Genomic DNA, 15373 nt, shown 5'->3' on the forward strand with positions numbered 1-15373 from the left:
GCCAAGTTCACGATTAATTGTGGCTTGTACACCATCAACTCTGTTGGATGGGCTGTAGGCACTAGTGTTGCTATTTCTTGCCATGCTTGGTGCAATCAGCTGGATTCTCAGGGGACGTCCAGTCCTCCCTGATGAAAATGCTATTTGATTGGATTCGCTTGTTTGGAGACAAGGGTTGCACTTCCCTTTAATGTTCCAAGAGTATTAGGGTTACCACTTGCTATCTGGACTTTTGTACCCAACCTCTCCAGCAACAATTTCAGCTTTCCTTTGGTGGCTTGGGATGAGGCATTTATTATCACCAGCCTGTCCAGCCCAGCAGTTTTGTGGGAGAGGCCATGGTGCCCAGTGCCCCGGGTGCACAGTCAACATGCCGCTCAGTCTACCATCCTATGCCCTACCTGCCAAACCTCCTTATTGTACCCTTACTGGGCCATACCCACCCAATGGGAGATAGAATCTACTGATCATGACCAGGCTGGCAAGCTATGACATTGAACAGGTGGGTCCTCCAATTTTTTTGCAAAGGCTATTCTTTACCCTTCTTTTCAGTCCCACTACACCTTCCACCATCTCCCTAACGATTGACTGAGGACCATTTTTCCATTTTATGTCAAGCAGTGCTGGCCCTCAAGGCCAAAGGGGCAATCGAGAGGGTGCCAGGGCTAAAGTAGGATGTGGTTGTTTATCCTGCTTCTGGTACCCAGGAAGGAAGGATGAAGGTCTTCAGCCTATTCCAGATCTGTATCCTCTCAGTTTCATCCTCCGTAAGGACAAATCCAAAATGTTCACCCTTGCTCAGGTCTTCTGTGCCCTGGAGACCCTGGTTGCCTTGTAAATGCAGGAAGCCTATTTCATTATGCCCATCCTACCAGGCCATTAGCACTACCTGCGGTTCACAGTGGGACAGGAGCATTTTCAGTTTGCTGTGCTCCCCTTTGCTATCACCAGCACCCTTCGGGTGTTCGCAAAAATGAGAGTGGTGGTGGCAGCACACCTTTGGAGATCAGGGGTACCAGTCTTCCCCTACCTCAATGACTGGCTGTTGAAGGTGGGTTTGCCACAGGCAGTCATCAACCACCTCCAGACAACGGAGAACCTCCTGTCATCCTTGAGGTTCAATATCAGCATGCTGAATTCACACCTGACTCCTTGGTAGATGCTCCCCTTCATCGGAACCATTCTGGATACTCTTCAGCTTTGTGGTTTTCCCCCATGAAAGAGTCCAGGACCTTCAGGCTATTATCCTGATAAATTCATCTCTGGTCCTGGACTTCAGGGAGGTTGGCTCTGAGGCTGCTGGGGCTGATGGCCTCTTGCATCCTGATGGTTAAGCATGTCAGGTGGCATATGCGGGCTCTTCTGTGTGATGTGAAGCCCCAGTGGGCCCAACATCAACAGAAGCTCTTCAACCACGTCCTGATTTTGGAGGAGACTGCAAAACATCCTCAATTGTGGTTACTGGACCCCGTTTGGGTCAGCGGCTGCACCTCTCCCTTCCACAGCAAGAATTGTCAGTGATGGCCAATGCCTCCCTTCTGGGCTGGGGTAGACACATGGGTGAAATGAAGGTCACAAGCCTCTAGTCTCTGGAAGAAGCCCAGCTCAATACCTACCTTCTTGAGCTGTGGACTCTGAAAGCCTTCCTGCCCTCCATGAAGAGGAGGCTGGTACAGGTGCACCCAGACTACAGCTGTGCCATGTGGTACTGCAACAAACAGGGCAGGGTGAGGTCATGTCCCTTTGTGAATGGGTGGACCTCCAAGGAATCATCCTGGTGGTGAGCGACTTTGCAGGCTCATTGAAAGCCAGGGATCATGGGTGACAGTTTCACCTGGAGGTGGAGCAAGATCTCTTTTGCGTATGGAGAGAGGCTTAGCTTGATCTGTTTGCCACCACAGAGAATCTGCAAAGTGAGCACTTATATGTGTTGGAATTTTCAAGGCATCTCACTCTCAGAAAAACATTCCGCCTCGAGTGGCTTTCAGGACTCCTGTATGTCTTGCCGCTGATACCACCCCCGGCTCAAATTCTCCCCAGACTTCATGATGTGCATGAGTTTCAGGTTTTGTGAGTTCATTCACTATACACCACCTTCTTCCTCGATAAGCTGGATCTGCAAACTAGGGCATATTTTCTACCAAATGTTGTGACACCATTCCACACCTGTCAAACCATTATCCTGCCAGCATCGATTAGACCCTAAAAGAGTGCTCCTCATCTACATCATTCATACCAAGGAGCACTGGGTGGACAATCAGGTCTTTGTGGAGTTTGCCGAAGCAAGCAAAAAAGCAAGGCTCTGCAGAAGCGTACCATAATACACTGGATCGTGCACTACATTAAGATCTGCTACACGTTGACGATGAAGCGGTCGCCAGAAGCACTGCACTCCCCATTCCACCAGGTCCAAAATTCCAGCCACTGCATTAGTACAGGAGTGGTGCCCATATAGGCCCCACACATCAGTTCTGGAGCAGAACAGTGTCAGTGCAGAGCTGCACAGCACCACCTCTGGCGCACAGAAGTTCTATAGAAACGTTTCCAGAATCAGTCTAATGCCTTGGGAATATTCAAAAGGTGAGGAATCTGCAGCTAGAGTCTCAGCCGGAAAGAGCGTTACTGAAGGTAAGTAATTTGATCTTTACTGACCATTCATTCAAGAAAGCTTTATACGGTTATAATACATCAACCATAAAAGCATACTTCACAACAAACACATAAAAGATAGTAAATCTATACAGTGGTTAAAATTAATAAAATGCATTAAACGACCAACAATATATATAAAGAAATAAAACAGAATCAATCCCTCATCAAGTCCCCTGTTCACACAGCTTCTTTTGAAAAAGTAGCAACATGAAAAGAAAAAATCTCAACTGAGAGCATTTGCAGAAATAAATTAGCTGACAGCACCTGTTTAAAACTAGACTTTGAGAAGGGGGATTAAATATGCCGTTCTCTGTACGTGATAATATTTACAAAAAAAAGGTAAAGTGCATAGTGTCCTGTGGAGACCGTTGGTCGCAGCGGCAGGATTATAGGGATGAGAGTTCATGCCACTCCCGGGGAAAGTCTAAAAGCTGTGGCATTAATTCATCCTGAACCTGGTTAGCAGAAAACGGGCATGGTTGGAAGTCACCAATGTAAGGTAGGGTTCTATAAATAAATTTGTTTTCAATAAATACTTCTGTCCCGAAACCTTCTGCTGTGCCTCCTCTTTACTTGCTAACATCTTGCGTTTTGAAAACTTGTCTTTCAGCCAACCCACAGTCTACCTTCACAATTTTATCAGGACAAGTGAAAAGGTCCCCCCCTCTCTAAATTCTGAAGCTCCTTTTAAATATATTTAAACCAGGAAAATTGCAAAGCAAAGTCAAAGGATAAACAATCTTGAAGTACCCATCTATTCAGTTGTGCTCCTTTGGTCCACAGATCAACCCAACATAAAAGAGGATAAAGTGCAATAGCATCGGTAATGTAGCTAAACCCCAGTTCTTTGTGAACTATATAGGAAGGATTGCTTTGAGGGACACACAGCAACTGCCTCAAAAACTTGTTTTCAGCTGCATGTGGGGGAGCGTGCTTAAGATACCCCCAGATGGCGCGCCTGTAGGTGGCTTTAGAAATATTTTTAGCTCAATAGACACATAGCAGAGTACTAACTGGCTTCCTCCCCAGTCTAGAAGCAGATTTTCAGACCGCAAAATTGGACTTATTAATGTCAGTCAACTATCCTTAAAGGAGGTTTTGTCCAATGTAAGTTAACGTCAAATAAAACACCTAGATACCGGAAGGCTTTAACCTGCGGAAGAGCACATGACCCTATCTTAAAAGGTAAAGTTTTAATGTTTTTTAGGCTAACTACCATAACGTGTGACTTACTAGTATTAGTACTGAGGTCTAACTCATCCATAAATCCGACAAAAGCATTAATAAGTGCTTGCAGGGCCTTGGTCATTTTGGACATTCAAACAATGCATCTGCATAGAGCAGAATTTGCAGGGGCGGACCCTTTTCATTTGTCTATCCCCTCTTCTGCTAAAACCTGCTCAAGTGTATTTATGTACAGGGTAATTAAAAAGGGGGCCACAATGCACCCCTGAGTAACGCCCTGCAACACTAAAAAAATCTCAGTACAAAGGGAATTGGAAGTATATCGAACTGCGGCCTCAGTGTTGGCGTGGAGATCCCTCAAGAAGAAAATGTCCAGAATAATTCTCCAAAGTTTATCACAACTAACTCAGTCAAAAGGGGAGGTTAAATCCATGACGGCTACTTGGATAGAACCCTTGCGGGCCACTGTATACTTATTCTGGATTAGGTAAAGCTTTAAACATTGGTCAACTGTTGACCATCATGGCCTGAAACCGTATTGGAGGTCAGACAGTATACTAAGCTCCACGGATGACTGTATGAGTCTATCCAATAGCACTCACCCCAAAACCCTAACTATGGAATAAAGAGGAGAGAATGGTCTGTAACATGAATATCCCCCTTCTTAAAACTGGGATAATGACTGCAGAGGACCATGAGGGAGGGGGGCCTACCTTCACAGCAGCGCTAAAAACATTGGTCAAGGTAGGAGCCCAGGTACCCACATCATTCTGGTATAAATCAGGGGAGATTCCATTGGGGCCTGACACTTTGTTTCTTGACAGACCCATAATGCCCTTCCTTACTTCTTCCTGGGCAAAAACAAAAAGGGGAACCCCTTCTAGTGTGCATACCTGCCTCATTGCACACTATGGGGGTCAATATGACCCCGGCGGTCAGTGGAAATGTGGCGGTAGTACTGCCAACAGACTGGCGGTACATACCGCCACAGTATGAGAATGGCAGATTGGCTGCACTTCTCTACTCCTACTGCCATGGCGGTATCAGCCGCCGTGCCGGAGATGTCAATCTCCATTCCGGTGGCTGGCATTGTACTCCCGGCGGCATTATGAGCCTGCCTACCACCATGGTTTTCATGGCAAAACCATGGCGGTAGGCCCTACCGGTGACAGGGAATTCCTTCCATGTCCCTGGTAGGCGACTCCCCCTCCCCAACACACACCTGACACCCCTAACCCCCTCCATCCAAACTCCACCTCCCCCCCTTCGATCCTCACACTCCCCCCCATACCAGCACACACCCACAGCCACGCATACACCCAATCACTCACACTGGTATACACGCATTCATACACACACTGGCATACACGCATTCATACACACACTGGCATACACGCAGGCATACTACTGGTGACAGGGAATTCCTTCCCTATCACTGGTAGGCAGCTCCCCCACCCCACAACACACACCTGACACACCTTCTCCATCCAAACTCCCCCGCCCCTCTAATCCTCTCACACACACACTCACCCACCCCCCCCGATTCTCACATATACCCCCACCCCTCCGATCCTCACTCTCACCCCACCCCCAAACATGCACACACCGGCAGACATGCGCCATGCATACACTCACACTGGCATACACACATTCATACACGCACACTTCCAGACATGCTCACACACATTCTTACAACAATCACATTGACATGCAGACATGCCCTCACTTCACCGATCCTACACACATTCACTCAAACGCATACAACCATGCAAGCAATACAACACACACAGATGCATTCACACACACACTCGCACATGCATGCACACACTCAGACACGCACACACAACACCCCCCACCCTACCACCCCCCTCCGCTGTCGGAAGCCTGGCTTACCTTGGACGAGGAGGTCTTCCGGCAGGGAAAGGGAAGGGGTGCTGCTACCGACCGGCAGCGCACCGCCAGCAGAACACCGCCAGGCCGTATCACAGGTCATGATACGGCTGATGGCGATCAACTGGTCTGGCGGTGCTGGTGGTAGCAGCACCAGCTTACCACCGTCCGCCAGCATGATCAATTCCGGATTTCCACCGTTCTTGTGGTGGAGGTCCGGCAGTGATCATAATATGGAGGGCGGATGGTAGCCGCGGTGGACAGTATTTTGGCGGCCATCACTGTGGCGGTAGGCGGTTTTTACTGCTATTGTTATAATGAGGGCCTATATCTGGTCCCCCATTACATACCTCGCTAAAGTGAGAAATCCACCTGTCTACCTCAGTATGATGTACTAAGGCAGAGGCATAAAAAGAAGGAAAATGCGTAATCACCCAGCACTATCCCTTAAGCAACTTGAGTTAAGTATATTCCACTGTGCAACATCCCTAATCTAATTTTTGTGCTGGTTTATGTCGAATTTGTAGTTACAACAGCATAATGACTCAAGGGTAAAGTCATAAGGGCTAAGCTTTATTAAACCATTTATGGTCTGTTGCGACTCTAGTGCCCCTTGAAACAGGTAAAGGATTTGTTGACTATGCTAGAAATATGGGAGAAGGCATCTAAAATCCTTTGGGGGCAAGAAGACCCACTAGAACAAGTGACTAGTTCCTGCAAACATTTGGAAAAGAGAGCAAGGTTAAAAAGTTGTAGAGAAACCTGTGACCAGCATAACCGTTTACCCTGACTTGAAGGTTTGAGAACTCCTTTGGGACCTCTTGCTTTCTGCTTTAGCCACTTGCACCTTCTAAGGGAGATACAGTTAGTTTTATGGTCGCTATAGGGGCTGCAGTCTATGGAGACCTCCAAAATTTGGGTAAATTGAGAGGCGAAACAAAAATAAAATCTATAAATGGGGCACACCCTATTCCTGTAAAGGTCAGGATCATCTCACCCCTGGCAGAATAAACAGTTCTGTTTAAAGTAAAACCCAGGACATACTAAGAAACAAGTTCACCACATTCTCTGAAAGGCTATGATCAAAATACAAGCTCTCTCTAAGGTGGGAAACATTGGCACCGTTTGTAAGGCAAAATATGGGAATCCTCACATACATGAGAATTAAAATCTCCCACCATTATAATGGCTATACCCTCCTGTGTGTAGCCCTCCAAGGAACCAAGAAAAAAATCTAGAAGACGTATGTCATACGGTCCTGTGGGGAGGTCTTGGCATTATAAAACTTTAACACCAGGGTTGCCGGGGCGCCTTCAAAAGAAAATAACAAAGCTTACAAGTTAGGGCTTCCAGCGTCATGAGTCTCCACAATACCTTCACAAACACAATCAGGCCATTCATCACCCCACCTTTGCGGGATTTTCTGTCTGGAGTAAAGTAGGACTTGAAACCCTCCAAGTGATAGCTATCTTGTTAGTGCTGGTCCATACCGTGAAACTGACGTCACGAAGGCTTATCATGGCCTTGCTCTGCATTGATACTCCATGAAGGATATCTGGGATTCCACTCTCTGAATTACCAGCCATTACAGGCTACAGTCCCTCGAACACAGTCATCCAGCCACGATTACGGTCTAACTTGTTCATCGGAACATTCGAATACCATTCCTTAATTATTAATACATTTTTGCCTTGGCCTTGAGAAAGTCTATGTGGCGAAACACGTATTGGCTGTTCACGAATGTACCATTGTCTACAAGGAATAAACCTCTATCAACCACTACACAGTGTCTGGACTCTGAACTTTCTTCTCCAATTTGGATAAACCTTTTGGACTACTTTGGTGTGCCCTGGCTTATTTTGACTTTGTTCAGCTCTGATTGTTATTTCGATCAGCGCCCTGACACCCGTGGTGGTTGGGTGTCGCACCAGTTTGGCACCGATGGCATTCGCTTGCATTTGAGCTAATTTTCTCCTTTATTGAGTTACATATTTGAATTTGGATGTGCAAACATTTACCATTAACCACTACTCTGTTGTTTTTGTATAACAACACTGGACTTTAATGGAGGGTGCAACCCACATTGGTAGGTTGTGCGACTAGTAGAATATCCATCTCCAAGAGAGCAGAATGTCAGGAAAAAAAAAAACATTCTCTCTGGAATCAAGTTTAAAACAGCCCGTTGCCCGACAAATTATCTTTCAAACTCATGCTGCATATATAAGGAAGTTAAAGCTGCATACACAGCCACAGGATTAACTGTGAGAAGTCCTTACCCCACCACCCTCCATTTCTGCAGCCTCAGTAACATTGTGAATTGTGGAGCGTGTGCTATTTGATTTCCTGCACAACCCACATATCCTGTTGAGGTGTGGGAGATTGAGAGCCATAGGTCTGTCATTAGAGCACTGTAGCATTTACAAAAAAAGGCCATTTATTACACAAGAGGAGGGCACTACCAGGTAGTTATTGACCAAGATGGAGTCGGAGGGCCTTAGGCAAAGGCAAAGAGCTCTGTATGTATGGTGCTGGAATATGTATATCGCAGACCTAGCCAGAAAAGTAGCTGAGCATGGAACAGGGTCAAGGGCAAGCGTGCAATCTGCGATTGATGGGGAGAGGTGGTTGGTTGTTGGATTGTTACTGCATTGTGATGTAGTCTTCATTAAAGAGGTGTTTCTTCAACTCTTTCTTAAATTGGAGTAGCTTGGATGTGGACTTTAAGGTTACAGAGTTTTTGTTTACACTTCTTAGTCTCCAGTCTGATGTTGGTCTTGCTGCTGGTTTGCCGAGAACCATCAGAGGTGGTGAGCTTTTGCAAGGTAAGTGATGATGCTGATCATGATACTTTTGAAGATGGTGTGGACAGGCAGGAGGAGCCAATGACGTTCCATCAGGAAGAAATAGATATGATCATATATGTTCTGGCCTGGATAAGATATTCTGCATTGTGTAGGTGACCTTCAGAGATACTGTTCTGGAGTATTGGAGGTCATGAAGCAGGGTGGTACCATCATCCATATGCAAGAGTATGAGGGCTTTAACTGCAGTTCTGAAGTCATTTTCCAAAAAAAAAGCCTCACTTTTATTTTTTAGAAGAAAAACCTACTACCAGGCTGCCTTCGTGTTTTGGGCAATGTTCTTTGAGGGTGAGGTGTGTGTTAAAGGTGAATCCAAGTGACTTGAAAGTTGTGGTTCAAAGCAGAAGGCTCATGCCATTTTTCCAGGTGTGTACTGTTTCTAACTTTTTGTTCTTGGCAAATTACAAGAATTCTGTTTTTGCTGGGATGAACTTCAGGTAGGCTCTGAACATCGAGGTCTGGATCAGGTGCAGGCATTGGATGTCTGTCGAGTCAGGGGACTTTCAACTAGAGTTGTATATCGTCAACATCTTGGTGAATCCTAATGTTCTTATCAAAGAGCAGAGCTTCAAAGGGCTCCGTATAGAGGTTGAAGATTATAGGAGGCGGTATAGAACCCTGCTGGGGCCTTTTTTGTGACAGTCAATAGCTGCCTGCAATGGTCCTCTCTTTTGTATAGTATTCTCTTGGAAATAAGACCCTTAAAATTGGGTTGAAATTCACAAAACTGTTAAATGTTGTGTTTTATTTATGGTATTTAGGAGAACGTTTACAAGAAGCATACCCTTTTTTGGTGATAATGCTCACCCATTTTTGTCCCGTTAAAATACATTGTAGTGTATACCTGGTTTTGAGGGTCAAAAAATAAGTATATAGAAATGGTGATCATATCTCCCTGCAAATCTACCCTATTGTTGCACTTTTAAACTGGGAGAAACAAGTTCTCTATCCGAAACATAGATTTGCTGCCCTGGTGGTGTTATTGGTCAAGCACCTAGTTTCTAAACATTGGTGGTCATGGACACTGCCCCTCCATTAAATCATGGTTAGCTTAGATGAACCTCCTCCCTAAAGATGTTTATACTTGGTTAAGACTGTACCTACTTTAGAGACCAGAATCACCATATTCCCCTCATACCGAATTGTATGGTCGGTATGGCATGGAAAAAGTGATTACAGTGTATAGCCTGATTTGTCACTCACTGAGAAAGAGAATTTTGTACATGGCTCCAGCACAGAATTGGGAGTCTAGTTTTTAGGTCTGATTTCAGGCATCTCCAGCTTTCTAGAAGACCTCAGGTCAAAACAGTGCAGGAGCTACAGAGAAAGTGGGTTGGATTGGCTATCCATTAAGGTCAAGGTGTTTGGCGTTCCGTGGATATTTACATTTTCCACTTGTATTCCCATCAATGTTCTGGGTGATGAGGCTCCACCAGACCTTTTTGGACTAAGGCCAGTGTGCTCTTTGATGTATTGTGATTGCTAGCTCATCTTAATTGCTGTTTTATGAAGTTTTGGCTTAGAACGTGCTCGCTGGTTCGATAAATTCGCCTGCTGTTATGACAGAGTTTATTTGTTTTCGTTTGTTTTAATGATATGTTCTCGGACGTGCAACATTTTTTTGTTCACAAAGTTAAGACGTACAGACAAATCGGACGTTTTAAAGTTGCAATGAACATACTGGCCCTTTATCAAAATTATCTACCGTGTAATATATAACTGTATAAGGTGACTGCTAAAAAGTCAAAATTCATCTTCTGACTTTTCATTACAGTCTTGTTTTAAGGTACAGCTTAACTTTCCTATTGCATTCTGATAAAGAGAGCGACCTGACTGCCAGTTTTCATTATGTTGTGCCCAACGATGTTGCTTCATTGAGGGATTTTGTTTCTACGACATCTAGCGGAGCAACACACAATCAATCATCTATTACTAAGCACTTATTCTAACAAAAAGTTAGAGATGTTGGTTTTGTCAGTGGTTGTTTCAACGTATGTTTGCATTGTATGAACATGCTCTGGTTGCTATTTGCTATTTAACTATAACCAAACAGAACGTGTTCTTTCTGTTTTAATTGCACTTTATTTTTTGTTTGCGCTGTTATTTCGTCTCCCCCTGTTTCTGCATTTTTATGTTAATTTCTCCTTGTATTCCTTTATTCTATTTCTGTCTTTGTTGTGGACTTCATGACGCATCGTATGTTTAGGTGTATTGGCTCTGTCCAACATCTGAAGAGTAAATTTGGAAGAAAGTATTTCTTGGACATGAAACTGAGGGAGGTCTCTGAAAGTCAGAAAGTAGAGCTTCTTCACCGGGAGATCGAGCACATCTTCCCGCATGCAAGTCGTCAAGAAAGGTAGGAAAGAAAAGAACACAACTCGAGGCATGCCTTTAGGTTTTTCAAACTATTTTTTTACTTATCGAGTTCAAAAACTAACATTAAAGTATTTAATGCTTTCTAAATCCATCCTTAAAATAGTAATTGGAGTTTTAAAATGTGAACTTTATAAAAGGTGCACCTTAGATAATTCTGCAATCTAGTGGTGTTTGTATCATATTCTCCCATGGAACGTGGACATCAAAGACAGTAATGTCATTTATGACTCTCTATGTCTTCTTGAAGCCTGTATTTGACCACCCAACTTACAACACACCCAGTGTTTTTTCACCTTGGAAGCATCGTAGACTTAAAACGAAAGGCTGGGTTCAACCATTGAGTGTAGAGAGAAACGTTTAGCTAGTTTAGTACATAGCACTGTCCTAATTAGAACGACTCCCACATTCTTAATTAAGACGCATTTTGTTGGTTTCCATTTTTTTTAGAATGAAGAAAACACTGTTTAGGTTTAGCCATCTGCATAAATATCACCAGTGGGTAAAATCACACACCATAATGACGCTTTGACGTTCATACAACAGCTGAATTCCATTGATATTTGTTATGCCATTTTAAATTTCTTAAGACTAGCTATTGCTATCAGAAAACGTTATGAATTAGTGGAGGCAGTTGTACTCTAATATAGTGAGATAGTGTACAGGATTGACCATTACGAGAATTTTCTTGTGGTTTAGGCATTTTATGTGATTAAGGAATTTATGATTTTGAAATAAGTCTGTAATCAATATAGATGATGTATTTTACTATTGATGTTTTTACTTCTTAATATTGTAAATAATATTATGTACAACAATTGAATTCATTTGATTTACAGGGAGTGCAGAATTATTAGGCAAATGAGTATTTTGACCACATCATCCTCTTTATGCATGTTGTCTTACTCCAAGCTGTATAGGCTCGAAAGCCTACTACCAATTAAGCATATTAGGTGATGTGCATCTCTGTAATGAGAAGGGGTGTGGTCTAATGACATCAACACCCTATATCAGGTGTGCATAATTATTAGGCAACTTCCTTTCCTTTGGCAAAATGGGTCATAAGAAGGACTTGACAGGCTCAGAAAAGTCAAAAATAGTGAGATATCTTGCAGAGGGATGCAGCACTCTTAAAATTGCAAAGCTTCTGAAGCGTGATCATCGAACAATCAAGCGTTTCATTCAAAATAGTCAACAGGGTCGCAAGAAGCGTGTGGAAAAACCAAGGCGCAAAATAACTGCCCATCAACTGAGAAAAGTCAAGCGTGCAGCTGCCACGATGCCACTTGCCACCAGTTTGGCCATATTTCAGAGCTGCAACATCACTGGAGTGCCCAAAAGCACAAGGTGTGCAATACTCAGAGACATGGCCAAGGTAAGAAAGGCTGAAAGACGACCACCACTGAACAAGACACACAAGCTGAAACGTCAAGACTGGGCCAAGAAATATCTCAAGACTGATTTTTCTAAGGTTTTATGGACTGATGAAATGAGAGTGAGTCTTGATGGGCCAGATGGATGGGCCCGTGGCTGGATTGGTAAAGGGCAGAGAGCTCCAGTCCGACTCAGACGCCAGCAAGGTGGAGGTGGAGTACTGGTTTGGGCTGGTATCATCAAAGATGAGCTTGTGGGGCCTTTTCGGGTTGAGGATGGAGTCAAGCTCAACTCCCAGTCCTACTGCCAGTTCCTGGAAGACACCTTCTTCAAGCAGTGGTACAGGAAGAAGTCTGCATCCTTCAAGAAAAACATGATTTTCATGCAGGACAATGCTCCATCACACGCGTCCAAGTACTCCACAGCGTGGCTGGCAAGAAAGGGTATAAAAGAAGGAAATCTAATGACATGGCGTCCTTGTTCACCTGATCTGAACCCCATTGAGAACCTGTGGTCCATCATCAAATGTGAGATTTACAAGGAGGGAAAACAGTACACCTCTCTGAACAGTGTCTGGGAGGCTGTGGTTGCTGCTGCACGCAATGTTGATGGTGAACAGATCAAAACACTGACAGAATCCATGGATGGCAGGCTTTTGAGTGTCCTTGCAAAGAAAGGTGGCTATATTGGTCACTGATTTGTTTTTGTTTTGTTTTTGAATGTCAGAAATGTATATTTGTGAATGTTGAGATGTTATATTGGTTTCACTGGTAATAATAAATAATTGAAATGGGTATATATATTTTTTTTGTTAAGTTGCCTAATAATTATGCACAGTAATAGTCACCTGCACACACAGATATCCCCCTAACATAGCTAAAACTAAAAACAAACTAAAAACTACTTCCAAAAATATTCAGCTTTGATATTAATGAGTTTTTTGGGTTCATTGAGAACATGGTTGTTGTTCAATAATAAAATGAATCCTCAAAAATACAACTTGCCTAATAATTCTGCACTCCCTGTATGTTATTTTACAGTTTTAAAGGGTAGCTATTGCTATCAGAAAAGGTTATGAATTAGTGGAGGTAGCTGCACTTTAATTCAGGATGTTAGCGTATAGGACTTGATCATGATGAGAATCTTCTTGTGGTTCTCGTTTCTTTATGTGAATATGGAATTTATGAATTTGAAGCTAGTCTGTAACTAATATAGACGAGGCATTTTATTATTGATGTTTTATTTTATGGACTATATTGCATTGTAAATAATACTATGTGTAATGAATTCTGTGCTTTTATGGTAATTTGTTGAAAAAAGAATTTTGACTGACTGACTGACACACACCATAGCTTGTCTTCCAATGGACCCGACAACATAAGGCTTCATCAGCCATGTCCTGGTGTCAGAAATCAGTGTGGGACTTGCCTGCTGAAGGCAGCGAAGTCAGAATTTTTCTCTGTCTCATATGGGGAACACTTAATTGTTGCGGAGGCTCAGTCTGCAGCCAAAATGACTCGCTGTTGCATTAAGACAAATTTATACAGGGTTTCTGCTCTTTTCCTCTGCAAACATGTGAAAGCCTTCAAAAGATCCCCAAGGGATATCTTAAAGGAATGAACCTTGCTTGTTCAAGAATGGACTGAATTGAATGCTATATCAGATCTTCTAGGCTCAAGGCACACTGAAATCTATTTCCACTAATCCCAAAAGAGTATACTCCGCCTCAATTCAAACAAGCATTGGCAAAGCCAATAGGTTGCGCCTATCTGAGATATATTGGCTTTGTCAATGTTTTTAGCCCTTTTGTACATCAGTGTTCACCATGCCTCAATATTAAAACAACCTGTCTGATAGAGACTTCTAGTTGCAGATTCCTTACCTTAGAATTTCCCCCAGGCGCCAGACTGGATCCGGAGATTTTTCTTCGAGTAGTACCCTTGCACGCCATCAGGTGGCGTTGGTCGACTCCGCGTCCGTCATTGGCGTCATGGTCACTGTGATGATTCAGCTTCGTACATAGGCACCGCCTCGGCGCAGTGATGTCAGTTAATTTATTTCTGCGCCAAATGCTGATCTGGAGAAAGCTACAGTGGTCGTTTTTTTACAAATTTCAACACTTTTGTCTTGTTTTCTTGGTGGCTTTTCGTGTGTCCAGGATGTCCCTGCAAACCGGGTTCAGACCATGTGAGGACTGTCATTGCATGATGTCGGTGACGGACCCGCTCCGGGTCTGTTTGTGGTGTTTGGAGCGCGACCGTAGTCGTGCTCTGAGTGCTGGGCATGCACCCAAAGGCTTTGCTACACCGATCCTAAAGCTCATGGTAGCCCGGCACTTGACTCAGCATCGCTCCCGGTATTGCTCGACAGAAAGGTCTTCAGACCGCTCGCGAAGTCACCACCACTCATCTTCCTCTAACTTTTCAGGTCACTCGGGTAAGAAGAAGTTGTAGAAGAAGGCTAGGCATTCTTCGACTTCACCCCATTGCTCGGCTGATGCCATGCTGGGCTAGCGTCGATGCTCTGGGCCTCAGTCCGCGGAGCCTACATCTGGGTTCGCTCCACGCCTCCCCGAGTTTCCAAGAGCTGGAGCAACCCCTGCCCAACTAAAAGAGTTCTATGAGGCCATGCGTGTCATATTTGGGCAGTCTGACCCGCCTGTGGCGCCTTTAGGGACTGGGGGTTTGGTTGGGGGGCCCTTTAGGTTCAGCACCGGTGGCTTTGGCCTCTGAGGGCCCCTCCAGATCCGCTAACAGATGTGTGCCGGTACAGGTCATGTGATCTCAACCTTCCCCGGCACTGGCTAAGTCATCGACACTCCCAATGTCGGTTGGGCCCACGATTGACGTCAACGCAATCCCAATTCCCAATGACCCAGAACCGGCAGCAACAGGAGACGGTCCTCCACCCGAACCTGTCCAATCTTCGCCTTCCTGCTTGGAGATTGAGCTTCAGCAATTGACAGCTTTTGACCTTCCGCCCAAAGTCTGTGACATTATCTTGCCAGCCAGGCATCCCTCCACCAAAACGGCTGTCGT

The 15373-nt window shown here is 44.4% G+C and overlaps 1 protein-coding gene across 2 annotated transcripts in view; it reads left to right on the forward strand.

Moving 5' to 3' along the window:
• ABCA5 (ATP binding cassette subfamily A member 5) overlaps nt 1–15373 on the forward strand; it is a 1006180-nt gene that overhangs the window by 952245 nt on the left and 38562 nt on the right. For both annotated transcript variants that reach the window (XM_069199839.1, XM_069199840.1), the window contains exon 36: nt 10795–10944. In XM_069199839.1, coding sequence (XP_069055940.1) covers nt 10795–10944 — 150 coding nt within the window. The remainder of the gene's footprint in view (nt 1–10794; nt 10945–15373) is intronic.

Source organism: Pleurodeles waltl, chromosome 7 (assembly GCF_031143425.1).
Source record: "Pleurodeles waltl isolate 20211129_DDA chromosome 7, aPleWal1.hap1.20221129, whole genome shotgun sequence".
Lineage (NCBI taxonomy): Eukaryota > Metazoa > Chordata > Amphibia > Caudata > Salamandridae > Pleurodeles > Pleurodeles waltl.